The sequence below is a fragment of the Pipistrellus hanaki genome (genome assembly GCF_964339955.1).
Source record: "Pipistrellus hanaki genome assembly, chromosome: 4".
Taxonomy (NCBI): domain Eukaryota; kingdom Metazoa; phylum Chordata; class Mammalia; order Chiroptera; family Vespertilionidae; genus Pipistrellus; species Pipistrellus hanaki.
Window position 1 is genome coordinate 71,310,488 of NC_140506.1, and position 18,393 is coordinate 71,328,880.

The window sequence follows — 18,393 nt, forward strand, 5'->3', positions numbered from 1 at the left end:
TGCACATATTGGTGGGAGTTGTATGACATGGGCATGACACTGAACTCTCATCTCTTCTCCATATGAAGCTCCAGCTTCCTAGACCAAGACCCACCCAAGATGGATGCTTAGTAAGGGAAGGCTAGAAAACCAGATGACTGGAAAAATGGGGACCAGAGGACCTTTGCCTTAGTGAGGCTAGGATCTGAGCATGAAAGCAGAGGTCTCCTGGGGAAGATCAGGAAAGTCTGGGAGTCATAGCAGGGATTTCTGAATCCTAGGGCTTCCTCCTAGTCTAGGCTGGCTTCCTGGAAAGGAGAACACACTCAGAGGTGAATGGTGATGGGAGAAGGCTGCCTGGGGCCTGTCACAGCGATCAGAATGCCAAGCTGGCATGATGAACAGGGAAATGGCACTGATCTCTCACCCAATAGATCCTGGAGGGATATTAATGGAAGGGCACACATGTCATCGTCCAGTGTTGCCATTTCCATCTCTTGCCCCGAAAATCTTTCCACAACACTGAGCAGTAGCAACACATTCTACTTGCCATAATATATCCCCAATACTCACATATTCATGCCAAGTCTCTCTCCCAGAGGCAGAAACCTAAACTTGATCTTCTTGTACATTTCTGGTTTGTATTGTGATCTTTCCCCCAACCCAGATGTTTCCACGTGGAAGATAATGCCCCACCCAACTCTTTCTCTAAGATCAGACCTGGCACCTTTCCTGAGAACCTTGCCCTACTGGCTTCTCAGGTACTGAAAGCACTTTGTCCTTTTTATCATATCTCTGGTTCTTGGGCAAACCACATTTCTTAACTAGGCTTCTTGGCCTCTCCTGTTCTTCTCCAGCCTCAGGCCAATCTGCTCCCCTGGCCTGATTTCATTGGTCTCGGATTTCAGACAAGGTTCTTATGGAGAAGGAACTCACCTCTTCCCTGCCCCAAACCTACACAAAGGTCCCATTCCTCACCTACCACGCAGCCCAAGCCCACCACTCTAGAAAGAGACACCCACTGCTCACATGGAAAGCAGAACAGAGGTCTTCTTGGTGGAAAGCCCAGAGTGACTTAATCCTCACACTCCAGCTCTGGGTGGCCAGTTGGTGCTTTTGCCCTCATGGGAAGAACCAGAGAAAAGCACACATGATACTGACACTGAAGTCTGGGCTGAGACACGAAGATACAATAAATAGGTCCTCCATTCCAAAAGGATCAGATCAGACTACATGCCACATTTTTTCAAGCAAATGGTTGAGAAGTAACTCTTGAGCCCCTTTCCTGGGACAAGAATCAATTTGGTGCCCTGGCTGGTTTGGCTCAGTGGACAGAGCATCAGCCTGCGGACTGAAGGGGCCTGGGTTCAATTCCAGTCAAGGGCTCGATCCCCAGTGGAGGCAGTCAATCAATGATTCTCTCTCATCATTGATCTCTCTCTCTCTCTCTCTCTCTCTCTCTCTCCCTTCCTCTCCCTCTCTGGAATCAATTATATATAATTGATACAGACACAAATTATATATATATATATATATATATATATATATATATATATATATATATATAATCAGTTGGAGATGGAGTTTTGGGGAACTTTTATTTTATTTTTAAATCTTTATGATATTTTTCTTTATTTACTTTTATTGTTGATGCTATTCAGATGTTCCCACTTCCCCCTCTTTACCCCCTCCACTCAGCCCACCTTCCCTCTGGCCATCAACACACTGTTGTCTATGTCTATGGGTTGTGTATATATGTTCTCTGGCTAATCCCTTCACCTACTTTCATCCAGTCTGCCCCCCCCCCCCCAGGACTTTTATTATTTATTTATTTTTTAAATTGGGGGTGTGTGTGTGTGTGCGGGAGGCAGCTGATCGATGCTTCCCTCTCATCAATGTTTCTAACTCTCTCTTCCTCTCTGTAAAAAATCAATAAAATATATTTTAAAAACAAACAAATCCTTGCTTCATCTGATATCCCAAGGAAACTTTAAGGATGAGGAAGAAGTACAGAGAAACAAGCTATGTACTTAACTATCTTTCTACTTCTGGGGATCATTCACTCTTTATACTGTCAGGTCCCCTTGATCAAGCTCAGCTTTTACTCATAGTATTCCACTATCCACACTATCTCCTCCACTCACCTAAATCCTGCTTACCCTTCAAAGCCTAACCCTTCTGCAGCCACCCTCCCAAACAGAGGGAGAAGGGACCCAGAAAAGGGAAGAGACTTATGCAAGGTCACGCAACCGAATTAACTCTCACTGGAAGGAGAATTTAGGGTCCTGATGTCCAATCTAAGGCAGCAATTCTGTAGCACATTAGAATGGGGGCTGATTATGCCTGGGCATGCTAACTCCCAGAGCAAGAGCATCAGGTCTGCAGGCATCTGATTCTATAAAGTAGTGATGGGAGAGAACTAGCTTTTGCTTTTTAATTTTTATTTATTTTATAATGTTTTTATTGATTTCAAAGGGGAAGGGAGATGAAGAGAAACATCAATGAAAGAGAATCATTGATCAGGTGCCTCCTACATGTCTGCATCCGGGGCACGTGCCTTCACCAGGAATGGAACTGTAACCTTCTGGTTCATAGGTTGACCACAGAGCACACTGGCTGGGTGAGAACTAGCTTTTGTTGGAGGACTAGACCCAGCAGTAGGTGTGTGTGTGTGTGTGTGTGTGTGTGTGTGTGTGTGTGTGTAGGGGGAGGAGTGTGTGTTTCAGTGCATTGGGATTGGAAGCTCAGGAGCTGGGGGGCAGGGCAAGGCCAGGGCTACATGATGATGAGGTGAGTAGAAGCAGGGACACCATGGCTTTCCTTGTGCTCCTCAAACAGCTGCTCCAGACCCTTCATGTAGAGCCTGTGGTAGTGGTCAACTTCCTCGTCAGTGGGGATGAGGCTCTGGGGCACTAGGATGGGGCGGCCCACTGCAGGGAGAGGGGAGACAGACGAGGTGAGAAGTGCCCACACAGCTGATGAAGGCTTTCTTCCCTGGAGAGGAGGACTCACCCACAGTAGTGATGGGTGCAGAGAAGGGCAGCAGGCCCCAGGAGTTGGCTGAGAAGAGACCTCGGCCCCAGAAGACGCAAGGAGCAAAGCCCAGGTACTTCTTGATGATGGACTGGCACAGATACTGCCAAGAGTCTGTGGCAAAAACCTTAATTCGGAAGACATCATTCTCCCCAAAGGAGTACACAGGCACCAGGGAGGCCCTGGAAAGGAAGGGCCATAGAGAAAAGGGGTAGTCAGGCCATAAGCTCTTAGAGTACCCCAAGGATAGGAGCCCCAGAGAACAGCATAACCCTCCCCACACCTCATAATTCCATTTCCCAAGCCCTTTAAAGCAAATGACAATGGCTACAGTGAAAAATCTGGAAGAAGGGACTCACATTTCCTGAGAAAAGATTGTGTACTGAACCTTCATATATACATTTCCTCATCTAGTCTTTACAACCAAACCATTGCAGGGCAGGTATTAACTCTCTCACGGGTAAAGAAACATGCCCAAGGTCTTGCCTTTGAGATAGTGTCAGAGAAGGCTTCGTGCCCTGCTCTATGTATTATGACCCTGGCTCTCTTGGAGTGGGAGGAAGCTTGCAAAGTGGACGTAGTGCTTGGCACAGAGTAAACACTCAAACACGGACACGGGCACCTTCCGGGTATAGGGCCCAGTGTGGATGCAGAACAACCTATAGGGTTTCCGGGTGTGTAGGGATGGAGAGCGTGCACCCAAAGGTGCTCTGTGAAGTTCTGACCATTAAAAGCAGCCTTGGACTGGGCACCAGCACCCGTCTCACCCATGCCTCAGCGCCAGGCGTACGAAGCCTTTGCGGTTCTGGAGAAAGACGCGATGCTCCCCTGAGAGTGCATACATGGATTCCTGGGCACCCCCAATCATGATGACCACGGCCTGCCCACGCCGGGGCTGTGACAGAATAAAGTCCAGGCTCTGGCGGCTCACAGAGCACACTCCTGCAGGCATGAGAAAGTGGGAGCAGTCACCGCCCCCTCCTTGTCTCCCCTGCCCCTCAGCCTACCCATTCCTCCCAGCCCCTCTACCCACCATGCCCATGTCACTGTGCCCTATAGTGTCTGTTCCAGCAAGGACACCATAGGACACTTGCTCCAAAGCTACTCACTGATGTCCACTGTGACCCTGGCCAGTGTTCACACCAGGTCCCTGAGCTAGGTGGGTGGAGGTCGTCCCGGCCAGAGAGCACCTCCTCCCACTCACATGGAGGCTCACCCAAGGACATGAGGTAGTCTCGATAGATTGGAAGGTGGAAGAGTCCGTTCAGCGCGGCTACTGAGGACCGAAGCCCAGGGAACTTTTCAGAGAAGCCCGTGCTCTCGGTGGAGAAATTACAGGCGGTTCCGATGCACATGATTCCATGGGGATGAGAGCCAAACACATAGTTCCGGTCAGAGGGCAGCTCTACTGTTTTCACCAGCTTCGGGGTGTTGGGCAGGACGAGGGGAAGAAGGCATAGCAGTCAGGACACCAGGTAAAAAGTGTCACCTCTCCTCACCCCAAATGATTTCAGAGATCAAGGATGGGTCAAGGGCACAGAGGGGCTACTCTTGAACATCACTCCACCCCCTGCCCCATTGCCTTAGCTTAGGCATCTGGGGTCAGGCTTCTGCACTCGAGGCCTGGATGGGTGGGGGAGGCAGGGCAAAGGAAGGAGGCAGAGAGTCTTTCTGGAGGGTAACCAGTCACCTTGATAGGATAATAATCCCTTAGGTGTTTCCAAATGGTCCAGTTCTTTATCCACTTAGACCGCCTTCCACCTTAGGGTAGAGAGATATGGGTGGAGGGAGCCCTGGAAGCACCCAGCTGCCATCTCTCCATACTTGGTCCCCTTCCAGCACTCACCCCTGTTGGGTGTGTCCCAGTCTAGGAAGAGCCATGCCAAGTAGAGAACAGAGAATGACCAGAGGGATGTGAACAGGAGGGAGAAGACAAGAAGGAATGAAGAAAGACCTGTGTGAAAGATGAGAAAGTAAAAATGAATTAGCCTTTGAAACTTAGTCACATCACCCAGCTGTTCCTCTCCTCCACTCTCAGGGATCATACCCTCCCCCTGTCTCCCAGCCCCACATTGGCCCTCTCCCCCTCTCTTTGTCCCTTGGGCACTCAGATAAGTGGCACTCCAGCCACTCCCCCAGACCCTTCTCCCCCTGCGGACCCCAAGCACCCACCCATGCCTCTTCTCACCCATGAAAAGGAAAGTGAGCACGAATTGGTAGGCACCCACTGCTTCCAGCCACTGCTTCTTCAGGGTCTTCATGGTGCGGGCGAGGATGGCAGGGAGGTGGAGACTCCTATCCCAGGAGCTGCCCTGGGCCAGCAGGGCTCCAGGACCCCAGGAGAGAAGGTGTCTGGGAAGGCTTTCTTGTCCGAGGGCCGAGCCTTTTGGACCTCCGGGATTGCTTCTGGGGTGGTGAGGTGGTGGTGGTGGTGGTGGTGGTGGTGGTGGTGGTGGTGTTGGTGTGTGTGTGTGTGTGTGTGTGTGTGTGTGTGTGTGTGTGGAGGGGGTTGTGGACGGGAGATGGCTGGATTCGGATGTGTCCAGGCTGTTCTCAGATTGATCTTTGAGCTTCCTGAGTCAGTCCGTCTGGGCAGGCTGCAGGGCGGGTCTGGGAGGAGCGAGGGGCTGTGGGAGGGGGGTGTGGCAACTACCGTGCGAGGAGACTGAGCAGACGCTGGAGAGCCAGAGGGCCGGGCCCCAGCAACTGGGGCGCCCAGAAGCCCACCTGAGTCTGTCTGATCCAGAGTGGGGCCGAGCTGGGAGGAGGCGAGGGTGGGGCAGGGCTGAGGCGAGCGCGCAGACCTCCCCTCTGGGCAAAAACACACCAACACCGCGAGTCTGTTCCCGCCTTTAATGTCACCCCCATCCACAGTCCTAGGGGGCGGGGCGGGGGGGGGAGGGGATGGGAGGCGCCGGCGCGCCTAGGTGAGGATCAGGTGCTGGTCGGCCGGGACCCCGTAGCGCGCCTTGTGCTCCTCGAACAGCTGCGTGAGCCGCTCCACGTAGAGCGCGTGCAGCGCGTCCACCTGCGCCCGGCCGGGCCGGGGGCTCCGCCGCACCGGGATCGGGGCCCCCACTGTGGGCGGAATGAGAGAGAGAGAGAGAGAGAGAGAGAGAGAGAGAGAGAGAGAGAGAGAGAGAGAGAGAGAGAGAGAGAGAGAGAGAGAGAGAGAGAGAGAGAGAGAGAGAGAGATCGCTGGGACTGTAACAGGGGTCATGGCACTAACAGGTATCCGGCCAGCTTGAGGGTGAGGTCGGAGCGGCGAGTCAGGATCTCAGACCCCCAACCAGGGACCGAACCGTCTGGCCCGGGGGGACGCGCGGGGTGGGGACTACCCTCCGAGGGTGGGCGGCCGGGCTCACCTACGGTGCAGATGGGGCTGCGGAAGGGCAGGGGGCCCAGGCGCCCGTGGAACAGCGGCAGGGACAACCTCAGGAGCGGCTGCAGCGCCTCCTGAGCCATCCGCAACCACGAACCGGGGGGGTTCGGGACCTGCTGGAAGACGTCGTTCTCCCCAAAAGAGAAGACGGGAACCAGAGAGGCCCTGGGGGAGAGAGGCGTGCCTGGGTCCCGCCGGGCGGGCGCAGCGCTCCTCCCCCCGCGCGGGGCAGCGGCTCGCTCCTGCCCCCTCCCGGCCTCCTCACCCACCCGTGCTCCAGCGCCAGCTTGACGAATCCCTTCTGATTCCGGATCCGCAAGCTCAGCGCTCCGGGCTTTGCCTCCAGCGCCTCCAGGGGCCCTCCCACGGCCAGGACGGCCACCTGGCCGCCGCCAGGCCGGGACAGCAGATAGGCGATGCTGGCCTTGGCTGAGGACACCAAACCTGGGGGGAAGGCAGAGGCTGGGAGAGGAGTGGCCCCGGCGCCTGGGGCCTCTAGAAGAGACGGGAGGGCCTCGGGGAAGGCAGAGCTGGGACCGGGAGCCCCCAGGCTGGAGGGCAGGTCAGAGGTGACAGCAGGTCGGGCTCCCCACTCCTCACCACTAAGCATGATGCAGTCCCGGAAGACAGGAAGGTGGAACCAAAAGGGAAGCATGAGCAGGTGTGGGCGGAGGCCAGGGAAGAGGCAGGAGAAGCCGGTGGCCTCGGTGCAAAAGTTGCTAAAGGCCCCGATGACCAGGACGCCGTGAGGGTGGAAGCCGAAGAGGTAGTTGTGGGAGGGATCCAGCTCTGCGGTTTTAACCAGCTGGGGGGCAGAGGAGACACACCCCGCCCCGGTGGTGAGACTGGATGTGTGGGGGAGATGATTGGAAGGTTCTGTTTTGTATCTGTCCCCTCCCCAGCGGGGGGCTTCTGGGGGGCCTCACCGAGATGGGGAAGTAGTCCCGGAAGTGTCTCCAGATGGCCCAGTTGCGGACCCAGGCAGATCTGCGGCCTCCTGTCTGTGGGGTGTTCCTGTCTCCATAGAGCCAGACCAGGTAGAGGGCCCCTAGTATCCAGGCCGGGCTTAGGAGTGCAAGGATCAGCAGAGCCAGGCACACCTGGGCTGGAGGATGGGTTGGGGCAGTGGTTGGCAAACTCATTAGTCAACAGAGCCAAATAGCAACAGTACAACCATTGAAATTTCTTTTGAGAGCCAAATTTTTTAAATTTCTTCTAACGCCACTTCTTCAAAATAGACTCACCCAGGCCGTGGTAATTTGTGGAAGAGCCACACTCAAGGGGCCAAAGAGCCACATGTGGCTTGCGAGCCGCAGTTTGCCAACCATGAGGTTAGGGAGTCTCAGGACCTGGGCATTTAAGTCCCAGATCTCCCCCTGGCCCGCTCCCTTCCCTGTCCCAACTAATTCCTTCTCAGTCCTTGAAGGACCCAGAAGATCCCTGCCCTACCTCCCCGCTGTAATGGGGCAGCAGAGCCTCAGGCGTGTGTGAGGAGGTTAGGTCCAGGGATTCAGGGACTCACACAGCCCCAAGAAGAGGAAGAGCCATTGTAGGACCGCAAACACCTGGAGACTCCGGCAGAAGCGGCTGGAAGAGGCCGGCATTCCGTAGAGGGGAGTCGCACAGGGGTCACCCGGAGCTCTTAAACACGCCACTTTTGGGCCCAACCCATTTGCCCTGACCCCTGGCCCCACATGCTGACGTGGACACTAGGCTCTGATGAACTCAGGCAAGGAAGGGTTAACCACTGCTGGAGCTCATGGAAGCGAGCCGGGGGGAGGTGTTTGGACTTTGTTTGTCAGGACCTCCCATCTCTGTGAAGAGCTAACAGAGGCCTGGGAAAGTGGGGGGTTTGCCAGAGCAGTGTGTGCCACCAACATGAGGGAGAACAGCCTGGAAACCTTTAGGCAGCCTAGGACTCTGTGCAGAGACGCTGCAGAGGGAAGGGCTTTGTGGGAAAAGCTAAGGACTGAGCAGTGGGCACCCCTCCAAGTATGTTGGGGCCAGTCCACTGTCACTATGACCCTACCCAACCGCGTGACCAGAGGCCTTGTGAGAGCTGGCACCTTCTCCAGGTCAGGGGATGTCACTTCTTTTATTTTTATTTTTTTATCCTAGGTGTGCTAATGCCAACATCACTACTATATCTGAGTCTGGTTATGTTGCTTGTTCTGTCTCTTCAAACTATGCTTTTTGCCTTTTAGTATATCTTGTGATTTTTTTTGTTGAAAGCCAGGCATGATGTACTAGATAAAAGGAACTATAGAGTAAGTAGACCTTTGGTGGTGTGGTGGTAAGGTGTGGAAGCGTCTACAGTCCTGTGACCAAGGCCTCAGTCTGTCAGTGAGCCTGTGTCCCTGACCCGGGAACGCCACGCATGCTTCTCCGTCTCCTCCAGGTGCCGCAGGGCAACTAGAGGGGGCTCCGGTACATTTCTCTTTCTCCAGGATTGGTAAGGTCTGATAAAACTCCAATATGTTAGGCTCTGGTAAAGTAGCTTCTCTTGAGGTCAGGCCTTGTAGACGGAGTGCACTGGCATAGGGAACGTCACTTCTTTAGGAAAGTCTGACACCCATCCCTTCAAGTGCCTCTGTCACATGCTTTCCTAGCACAATAGTTTCCCTCCATTATGGTAATTTTCAGATAAAGGTCTCCCCTACACTGTAAGCAACAAGAGGCAGCACTGGGAGGTGCTTTGTAAATGGATGGACCCCCTGTAGGAGACAGTTTCCAATGCCCAGGTTGGCACACCCTTTCTGTCCCATTCTTGTGCGGCTTCCACATCCAGGGACCTCACCAGGAGGCATTTTCTGCTGTCCTTGCTCAGCACACTTCCACCACCATGGTGAGAGAACTTAAAAGTCCTGCCGAAACTGGTTTGGCTCAGTGGTAGAGCGTCGGTCTGCTGACTGAAAGGTCCCGGGTTCGATTCCGGTCAAGGGCATGTACCTTGGTTGCGGGCACATCCCCGGTGGGGGGTGTGCAAGAGGCAGCTGGTCGATGTTTCTAGCTCTCTATCTCTCTCCCTTCCTCTCTGTAAAAAATCAATAAAATATATTAAAAAAAATAATAGTAACAATAAAATTAAAAAAAAAAAAAAAAAAAAAGTCCAGCCAGACAAATGCTCAGTCCTCATGGAGAAGTGATCCACCCACTCAGGTGACCTGCCCCACCCCCAGGAAGGCAGGCTTCATAGGGCAGTTTTCCCGGGAGTCAGGGCAGGAGGCAGGAATAAAGTGGACAGCAAATGAGGTGTAGGAGGCGGGGAATTTCCTGGGACAGGTGAACAGGCTTGTTTGGTTTTCAAAAGGCTTCTTCTGCAAGAGAACAATTGGAGATAAATTCAGGGAAGATAGGCTGATGCAAGGCTGGCAAAGACCAAGCTGAAGGGGCGTGGCTGGCTGGCCTCCGGGTCCCTGGTGAAGGGGTCTTGGCTTGATGGCCCCCTAGAAGCTGGAAACAAGATCTGCTCTCAGGAGGTCCCTTTTCCAAGGCCGCTTCCTATTCCTCTTCCAGGAGGCTTTCCTTGGAGTGATGCACCAGGCCTTTCCCTTTCCTGATTACCCTCTCTCCCATCTCCCCCCTACCACTAAAAGCTTAGGTCCCAGCAGCAGCAGTAAGGCCCTTGCCTGCCTTCCCTCATAGGACACATGCCTCCAGGGAGTCTTCCTTCTCTGAGCACCGTCCCCGGAGCCCAGCTCAGGGATATGCCACCCGCCTTTCATGGAAAGATGCCATCAAGTGATGATCGATGCTCCCAGGGAGGAGTGGGTGGCTTTCAACAGACCCTGACGGTGAAGTCCTTTTGGTTTGGCCCTTCTCCGGCACTTCCCAAGTTCAGGCAATAACGGGCAGCGAGAACTGGGATCCAGGGAAGCTTCCAAGTTCCCACACATTCTGCTTCTGCCTTTTCCTCTTCTCTGTTCTCTTTCTTTGGAGTAACTCTAGTCTCTCTCTACTCGGGGTGGCAGGAGGGGTGCAAGGTCAATAGGTAGGTGAAAGATAATAAATGGACTCGAAAGTTACAAATCCTCCTTTATTGGGAGTGAGGCTAAGAAACAATAAGTTATCACATGGGGAACCCCCGGAAGCTCTCTCCCATGAACTCTTGGGGGCTGAGGGGCGGGACTTGGGGGCTCCAGGAGCTTCTTGAGAGGGCTGTGCGTTGGGGGTTGGGGAGCGAGGTGAGACATCCAGTCCCAGGCTCACCGAACATACACTCAGAAGACGAAGAGCCAGACAGACCCCCTCTGAGAGTGAGGATAAGAAGGCACAACGGCAGGAGAGGTGTGGCACAGTGGTTGAGTGTCAGGGGTCGACAAAGGACACCATGATGTAGCGAGTGCCCCTCGTGGTAGGCAGCCCCTCGTGGTAGTGGGTGAGGCGGCCAGGGTGCAGAAGCCCCCAGCCCTTCCGTGGGGCTGAGATCACACAGTCGTAGCGTAAGAAGCGGCAGCCGCCTCCCTGGGAAGGGGACACAAGGGGAGAGTGAATAGACATGGTGGCAGACAGATACAAGGGGGCAGACAGATATAAGGACACAAGAGGCAGACTAAAGATACAAGGGAGGGGTTTTTTAGGGGGTTTGGGGTGTCAGCAGATGGGGAGACACAGGAGAAAGGGGGCAGGAGCCAGTCTGGAAGTGATCCATCCAGGAGAGGATAGCAAAATAACTGGGAAGGTGCAGGGCAGGAAAGGCACCTAGGGCTGTGTGCAGGGGAGTAGGGAGTGGACACAGGCTTCCAGTAGGAGTGTGTGTGTGTGTGTGTGTGTGTGTGTGCGCGCGCGTGCGCACGTGCACACGTGCAGGGGCCATGGTGGTGCCCCAAAGTGGGAAGACGCTAGGGGCTCACCTCATAATCCAGGTCCTTGTGGTTGAGAGCGACGTTGAGAGTAAAGGTGGACGAATCATGATGTGGCCGCAGAGAAGGCTGTTCATCCGGCCGGTAGCGGACCACGAAGTTCATCACCGCCCGGGTCTGTGGGGACACGAGGAGAGAGGCGGAGAGATGACCCTCAGGTCCTAGGGCTCTTCTGAGGAAGGGATAGCTCCCGTCCCAGGAGTGGGAGTGGCTGCAGGGGTCTGGGACTGGGGTGTGGGGAGGTTGAGGGAGCAGGCAGGAGCAGCGCCCACCTTGGTGTGGTAGCCTGGGAACAGGCTCTCGGTCATGGGCCCCACGTACGTCCTCAGCAGCTGCAGCCACTGGTCTTCGTAGCCCACCTGCTTCATGTGGATGTCCACGGTGGGCACGTTCTCATAGCCCCCAGCCAGTCTTGAGTCCTGTGGACGGCGGGCACTGAGCCCCTGGCAGAGCAGTGCCAGCCTCCCCTCTGCTCTTGCTCCCAGGTCTGAAAGCCCGTGTTCCTTCGTCTGGAACAGCCTCAACTGCTTCTTAGCTCGACTCACACTTATTGTCTCTTTAAGTCTCAGCTAAGATGGCACCTCTTCTGTGAAGCCCCTTAGTCCCACAAGTCTGGGCCAAGGGCCCCTCCTGTGGCTCCCACATGCCATTCTGATAGCACAGGTGAGAAGGCAGAATTTGGCCTGCACAACTCAACAGGGCACCTCCGGGGCTGGCACTGAGGACCTGCCCAGTAAGGATTTCTTGAATGGATGCATGAATGAATAAATAAATGCGGCTGTGACCCTTGTGGGCCCATCCCCTTGGGGACCACTCTCTGTTCCCGCTCTCCTGATTCTATTTTCCCTCCGTCGGACCCAACAACTCCCTCCTCCCCTCCCCCGCCCCTCTCACCTCATGCCGGCCTCCTGACCACTGACCGTAGTGCTCCATTTCCTCCACCAGCTCATCACACATCTGGTCTGAGAGCAGAGGGAACCAGTACACATCTGGGCAGGGCTAAGGACAGGGCAGGGGAAGAACAACTTGTTCAGTCACGGGGCTGGATGACACGAGGAGGGGGAGGCAGGCAGCCAACGAAAGAGAGGAAAAGCAGGAAGTTTAGAAAGGGAAGCCAGGCCGAAACGGGTTTGGCTCAGTGGATAGAAAGGTCCCGGGTTTGATTCCGGTCAAGGGTCAAGGGCATGTACCTTGGTTGTGGGCACATCCCCAGTGTGCAAGAGGCAGCTGATCGATAATTCTCATCAATGTTTCTAACTCTCTATCCCTCTCTCTTCCTCTCTGTAAAAAGTCAATAAAATATATTTTTAAAAAAAGAAAAGAAAGAAAGAAAGGAAAGCCAGGAGATGAGAGAAGCTAGAAGAATGGGGATCTGAGTGAGGGGATGGGCCGCGGTAGAGGCTGGGCCAAAGGCAATGGGAGCAGCACGGAGAACACAGCACAAATGGCAGGAGAGTCCTGGAGGCCCAGATCCTGGGCCAGCGCTTCTCAAACTTCTCTACGAAAATGTCATTTTGTAGACAAGAGAGGCTCACTGAGTGATGCTGGGGAGGGGAGCTGAACGCCTATCGGATCAGCCTTTCCTTCATCTTGCCCAGGGAAGAAAACCCTCAGGCACCTGAGGGAAGTCAGTCTGGAAACCGCTAATCGGACGGCAGGCCCCCGGGGTGACAGCCATCAGGCAGTAGGGGATCCGGGGTGAGGCTCACCTGCTCCACGAGTCCCTCCCCTTCCAGAGCCCGGCTGTAGTTCTCGTGGATATACTGCTCCTTCCAGTCCTGGGGGGGAGCAGGGGAGTACACCTTGACGTGTGTCCTCTTTACTTCGTCTGGTCCCACCCAGGAAGCCCTCCCCGGGCAGCAGCAGGTCCTGCCAGGGTGTCATGCCCATGTGCATCCTCCTATGGTGAAGGCCATTCACACTCTTTGAGCCGGGGCCCCCCCACTCACCAGGGGGTTGTCAAAGATCTGCCAGAGGTCGGGGTGCAGGTGGTCTGTGTCGTACCGGGACGTGGCCAGGAGGCGGCCAAACTCATGTTGGTTGCTGAGATGGAGGAAGATGCCCTGGAGCGGGGCGAGGGTGTGAGAAGGGGACAGGCGGTGGCTGCCCCCCAGCACCCTGGCACTGGGTCCTGCTGCCACGCTCACCTTGTCCCTCAGGCTCTTACAGAAGGCCATGTCTGGGTCGGTGTCACTGCCGGAGAACACCGCCCTCTGAGGCAGCTCTGTCCGTAAGGTGTCCCCCCGGATCACGTACGCCTGGGAAATGTAGGGCACGTTCCACACGCCCCTGGAGGTACCGACACTAGGGTCAGCTAGGTGGGTAGACCCCAAAATTCTGCCCAGTTCAGCCTGGGAGCCCCTTCCATCAGGGACACCCCACTCTCTGAGCTGAGAGGCCATCTCACTTCCTCTGTCAAGCACTCCTGGTCACAACCCACCAGTGACCCCCTTCACAGTCAGCTTCTACCCACAGCCGCACGAGAAGATCCCTGAGGCTGAGGCTTTGGGAGAGGGTGGGGCATCTGTTCGGCCCGGGCGGGGGGGAGGAGAGGGCGGCAGCCCTGGCGGGACTCACACTCGCTTCCGCTGCACCAGCTCCACGTAGTCCTCGGACCGTGCGTAGTACTCGTCGGGACTCAGGGCTCCCCAGAAGTTGGACCACAGCTTCCCATGGCGGGACAGCATGGGCGCGATGACCTTCCTGTGAACAGGTGGACGTGAGGGCTGGGCCAAGGCAGGCCCCGTGCCCAGGGAAGGAGCTGGGGTCCCCGGGGGACCACTTGGGGGCCCTCTGCCTGAGCCGGGCAAGCAACCTGTTTTCTTCAATGAGGATGCGCAGGACCTGCTGGTTGGTGATGACGGCATCAGCATCCAGACTGAAGTAGAATTCACACTCGGGGTCCTGCCGACACTTGTCCCTGTGACAGACCAACAGACAGGGGAGCTGAAACTGAAGCAGGTGGGGGAGGAGGGTACTGCAGAGGGGGCGAAACTCCCCCTCACTCTGGGACCTCCAGGTTGTCGAGTCTGAGAGAGAGGGGCAAGGGAGGGACAGACATATGGCAGCCAGGAAGGCAGCACTGACGGATGGAGAAGGAAGGGTGGTGCAGTGGGTAGCAGCCTCATCACCTCCCACCTCCTTTCCCCCACTGAGCCTCCCTGCCCCGGTCTCACTCACATGGCCATGTCCCTGGCCTCGCCTGGGGTCAGGGCCTCCTCTGGCCCCACCAGCTTCACAGCTGAGAAGTGGTCCTGGAGCTGGGGCCAGGAGTCGGCAATGTGGGGTTCATGGTACACCTCCTGGAGATGGGAGCAAATGGGGGAGGGAGCTGAGAGGGCAGAAAAGATGGCACTTGGGAGGCAAGGATGGGGTGGAGGGCATCAATGGAGAGAAAAAAGGGGCGCATTTGTAATATTTCCAACAAAAAGCATAGCGTAAAAAAACAGAAGAGATGGCACCTGAGGGATGGGATAGGAAAGGTGGTGAGTGACCAGAGTGTAGGAAGCAGAGGGGAGTTCTGATCAGGGCAGGTCCTTTGGTAAAAGGCGAAAGATTTATGCGATCTGAAGAGAAGCCAGAGTATAGGGCAGGTCCCTTGGAAGGACCCACATGGAGAGACTGTCAGGGGGTCTCACGTTGTTATGTAAGAAGAGGGTGATCCTGTCGGGGGGATAGTCCAGGAGCATCAGCCTTTGCAGGAAGCGGGGCAGGAACGGGGTAGGCTGTTCCACAAACACGGCCAGAAGCACCCGGGGGGGAGGCTGGAAGATACATGACGGGGCTCAGAGGAGAGCCTGGCACTCCCGAGTGCTCTGTCCTCTACAACCTGGCCAGGTTTGGGGGTTCCAGGAGCTCTGCCACCCTGCTTCGGCGTGCTCTCTCCTGCCCTACCCCTCCTCACCTGCCCCTCTGGGAGTGTCCTCCGGTCCTGGTCACAGAATCCACAGCCTCCCCCAGGAGTCCAGCCGTTAGGGACATAGTTTCCCAGGTAATTCAGCTGGAGCTGTTGGAAGAGACAGGGAGAGAGGCTAGCCAGAGGGGCCCATCACCAGAGATGAGGGAAGGCGGGCAGACAGACGGGAACCAAGAAGGGAGCAGTGGGCGCCAAGAACCTCTCCTCATATTTCTGCTGCTGGGGCTGGGGAGGACCAACTGCTCAGAAGGGCTGGGATTAGGTCTGGGGCAGGGACAGAGGTTGTGGGGCCAAGCCTGGGACAGGGGTTAGGGGCTGGGGCTGGGACTAAGACTGGGGCAAGAGCGGGGGCCAGGCCTGAGGACAGGATCTACTGGGGCAGAGGCTGGGCTGAGGGTATGAGCCATATAGGGCACCTTAGTAGGACCGTTCCCGTGCACCACAACAGGAAGCGTGTCGTAGGCCACATTCCGTATACGCACACGATTTTGATCAAATTTTAAAACCACCTCATCTGGGGAAGAAATGCCAGCATTTAGACTTGCTTTCTCTTGAAGCTGCCACGCAGCAGGTGCTTCTAAACATGGGGGAATCCAGCTACTCTGACGCCACCCTGCGGATCTCCTTCAGTGTAACATGCAGGCAACCGCAGACCCCAGTCCTCCTTTGTAGCGTTGTTTGTGTTAAAGAAATTACAGAAGCAAAGCCTTTGACCCAGGGCCTTGGCACATAGTATGTTTCATAGATGTTAGGTACGACAGCTGCTGCTTTTACCACTGCTAGCACCTTTCTCAGCCATTCAGACACTTGATGACGACAACCCCAATTCCAGCAGGAGCCCCTTCCTAATTCAGGACCCCCAGCAGCCTCTCCCCCTCTGATTGCCTTTCTCCTCACCTAAAGCCCCGTTGAGGTTCTGAAAGATCCGAGATTTATGGTCCAGATTAAGGCTGAATTTCTCCTGGATGGGATAAGATGGAGCAGTTAATTCAAGAAGGGGTAGGACACCATTTCTCACTCTTTTCCCCTTTATCTTTCCGAAAGCCTCTTCACGCCTTCTCTCCCATTCAGCTAAGGCCTGCCATCCCATAGAGCTGCAGGGGGTCAGTCACCCCTTCTCTGTCCGTCCCTACCCTCAGTCCTGGGTCCAGATAGAGTCGCGTGTAGAACAGCTGATCGTCATCGTCATCCTTGTACTTCCACTGGCGGACAATTTGGTGGACGGTGGGGGCAAAGCCAATGAATCCTGTGGCGGGTAGAGGGGAGGGGAGAGGAGCTGACTTCAAGACTCCCCGGGTCCCATGAACCTGTCTCCACTCCCTCTCTGGGCTCCCGGCGCCTGGAACACTCCATACCCCATCGCTCTGGGTCCCTCTGCCTCGGCACTCTGCCACTCACCACCAGAGTTGAGGAAGCGCTTCCCCGTGCCCACCTCAGGGTACTGCTCTGCCAGCCCCCACTCAGGCCAGCAGAAGCTCTCTGCAGAGAACAGCAGGCGGCTGCCACTCTGGACGAACTTCTTCAGCAGTTCGGAGGGGCTGCCAGCCAAAATCACATCATAGCTGGCGAGGAAGGGGAGGATGAACAGCACAGCCACTGGGAGCGTTAGGACCCTCACCCTCTTCTTGCTGGCCCCACCCCTTTCTCCGGCCCCCCAGCCCCTTTACCTGTCCACAAACATGATGATCATATCCTCCCGGTCTGCGTATTTCTCCATTTCCTTCTTGAGCCACCTAACCTTCTGTCCTCCACCGACTGTTCTGGCCACATCACCCCCTCGCCACTTCTCTCCCAGGCCCAGCGTCTGTGGGGGAGACCCGCCATGGCAGGCAGGCAGGCATTCAGCGGGCCAGGCTCACCGTGGGACCCCAGGCATCCAGTCTGGGGCACTCCTCCAGCTGGAATTTCACCACACCCCGCCCCCTGTCCACACCCCCCCCCCCCCCCCCTAGCGGCAGGAGGGCTTCCTCTCCTCACCCGCACTGTGTAGTTGAAGAACTCAGCTGACCGCAGGAAACGCCGGTATCCCTCTGTCTCAGCGGTGGCCACGGTGATCACCAGCAACTTCTCTGTTACCAGCGGGGAATGAGCACCCGGGACACTCACCCAGCTCCCGGACCCACATGCTCCACTCCTCTCAGGTCTTCTTCCCCTCCTTCAGACTCTGCTAAGGTCCCTTCCCTTTTGTCTCCCCATTCCCTCTGAAATCTACCCCCAAGGAAACTTCCTCCCCAGTGAGAACATGACACCCAGAAAGGGGTTGACCCGTAGTTCAGGGTCGGGAGTGAGCGGTTCCGTCCTAAAGAGCACCGGGCAAGGGAGAGTCCCGACCCCCATGCTGCCTCCCCGCCCCAGCCCCGGTGGACAGGCACTGCAGCCCCGAGCTCGCTCGGCTCTCCCTGGGGGTTCACCTGGGTTGACAGGGGATCCACTCTGGGGTCGGTCAGAAGCCGAGGCCACGGGAGGCGGCGACAGCAGCAGCAGCAGCAGCAGGAGCGGGAGTCCGGGGGCCCAGGAGGCCATGGCGGGGAGCTGGCCGAGACCGCGCACAGGCCCGCGCCTGGTGCCCGCTGCGCGCCCGGATCCGAACCGCGGAGCGCGGGGCTCTGGGAAGGCGACCCGGGCTGCTGCGCGGCTCCCTGCGAGGAAGCGCCGGGCTGCGGCTCCGCCCTGGAAAAAAGGCGTAGCCGGGGGTTACCGAAAACTCCAGATGCCGGCGCCCAGACAAGGCGAGGATTGTCCCGGGCGCGGCGCGCTGCGGAGCGTGCGGAGGGGCCGCTGGGCCGCGAGGCGAAAGAGGGGCGGGGGCTCGGGCCCGGGGCACCAGCTGAGGACTTTGGTCCGAGGCAGCCCAACTGCGGCTCGCAGACACCGGAGAAAACTGAAACATGGAGAGGGGAAGTGACCCCTTGCGGTCCGCCGAGAGGCGGGTCTTCGCCATCGCCCTGCCCCGGCGGGCGGCGGGGCGGAAGACTGGAGAGCCAGGCTGTGGGGACGCGCGGGGCGGGGGCGGTGGAGGAGCGGGCGGAAGGCAGAGAGGGGGCCGAGGAGGCTGCAGCCCCAGAGGAGCTAGTTGTGCAAGTTTCTGTGGAGGTCATCAGGGACCTCTCGGGCCGCCCACTCAAGCCTGCTCATAGTCTTTGGGAGTCTCTTCAATCATCTTCACGCCCCGGGAGAAGCTCCAGTGGCTGCCTTTGTGACAATGGCATGTAAAGAAGGAC

At 56.4% G+C, this 18,393-nt stretch overlaps 3 protein-coding genes across 5 annotated transcripts; all 3 read right to left on the reverse strand.

Annotated features, from left to right (window-relative positions):
* Positions 1-2,645: 2,645 nt before the first annotated feature.
* On the reverse strand, positions 2,646-5,704 carry MOGAT3 (monoacylglycerol O-acyltransferase 3). Its single transcript, XM_084881572.1, has 7 exons — positions 5,201-5,704; positions 4,859-4,966; positions 4,703-4,773; positions 4,229-4,433; positions 3,780-3,954; positions 2,992-3,194; positions 2,646-2,909 (listed from the first exon to the last, which is right to left on the reverse strand). The coding sequence occupies exons 1-7, from the start codon at positions 5,271-5,273 to the stop codon at positions 2,755-2,757; spliced, it is 990 nt and encodes a 329-aa protein (XP_084737698.1). The 5' UTR covers positions 5,274-5,704; the 3' UTR covers positions 2,646-2,754.
* Positions 5,705-5,851: 147 nt separating this feature from the next.
* Positions 5,852-8,067, reverse strand: LOC311621475 (2-acylglycerol O-acyltransferase 2-B-like). 2 transcript variants are annotated; one of them, XM_084881565.1, is made up of 6 exons: positions 7,917-8,067; positions 7,321-7,499; positions 6,995-7,199; positions 6,664-6,838; positions 6,378-6,559; positions 5,852-6,090 (listed from the first exon to the last, which is right to left on the reverse strand). In XM_084881565.1, the coding sequence occupies exons 1-6, from the start codon at positions 7,996-7,998 to the stop codon at positions 5,936-5,938; spliced, it is 978 nt and encodes a 325-aa protein (XP_084737691.1). In that variant the 5' UTR covers positions 7,999-8,067; the 3' UTR covers positions 5,852-5,935. The 2 variants fall into 2 exon arrangements, with proteins under 2 accessions (XP_084737691.1, XP_084737690.1); XM_084881564.1 differs by having other exon boundaries at positions 6,664-7,199; positions 7,917-8,063.
* Positions 8,068-10,416: 2,349 nt separating this feature from the next.
* Positions 10,417-18,101, reverse strand: PLOD3 (procollagen-lysine,2-oxoglutarate 5-dioxygenase 3). 2 transcript variants are annotated; one of them, XM_084881540.1, is made up of 19 exons: positions 17,584-18,097; positions 17,150-17,241; positions 16,840-16,976; positions 16,571-16,734; positions 16,306-16,418; positions 16,070-16,133; positions 15,589-15,686; positions 15,161-15,262; positions 14,895-15,020; positions 14,437-14,558; positions 14,072-14,176; positions 13,834-13,959; positions 13,404-13,545; positions 13,206-13,319; positions 12,966-13,034; positions 12,151-12,255; positions 11,529-11,675; positions 11,248-11,373; positions 10,417-10,858 (listed from the first exon to the last, which is right to left on the reverse strand). In XM_084881540.1, exons 1-19 carry the CDS (start codon positions 17,693-17,695, stop codon positions 10,703-10,705), a joined length of 2,220 nt encoding a protein of 739 aa, XP_084737666.1. In that variant the 5' UTR covers positions 17,696-18,097; the 3' UTR covers positions 10,417-10,702. The 2 variants fall into 2 exon arrangements, with proteins under 2 accessions (XP_084737666.1, XP_084737665.1); XM_084881539.1 differs by having other exon boundaries at positions 13,206-13,545; positions 17,584-18,101.
* Positions 18,102-18,393: the final 292 nt, after the last annotated feature.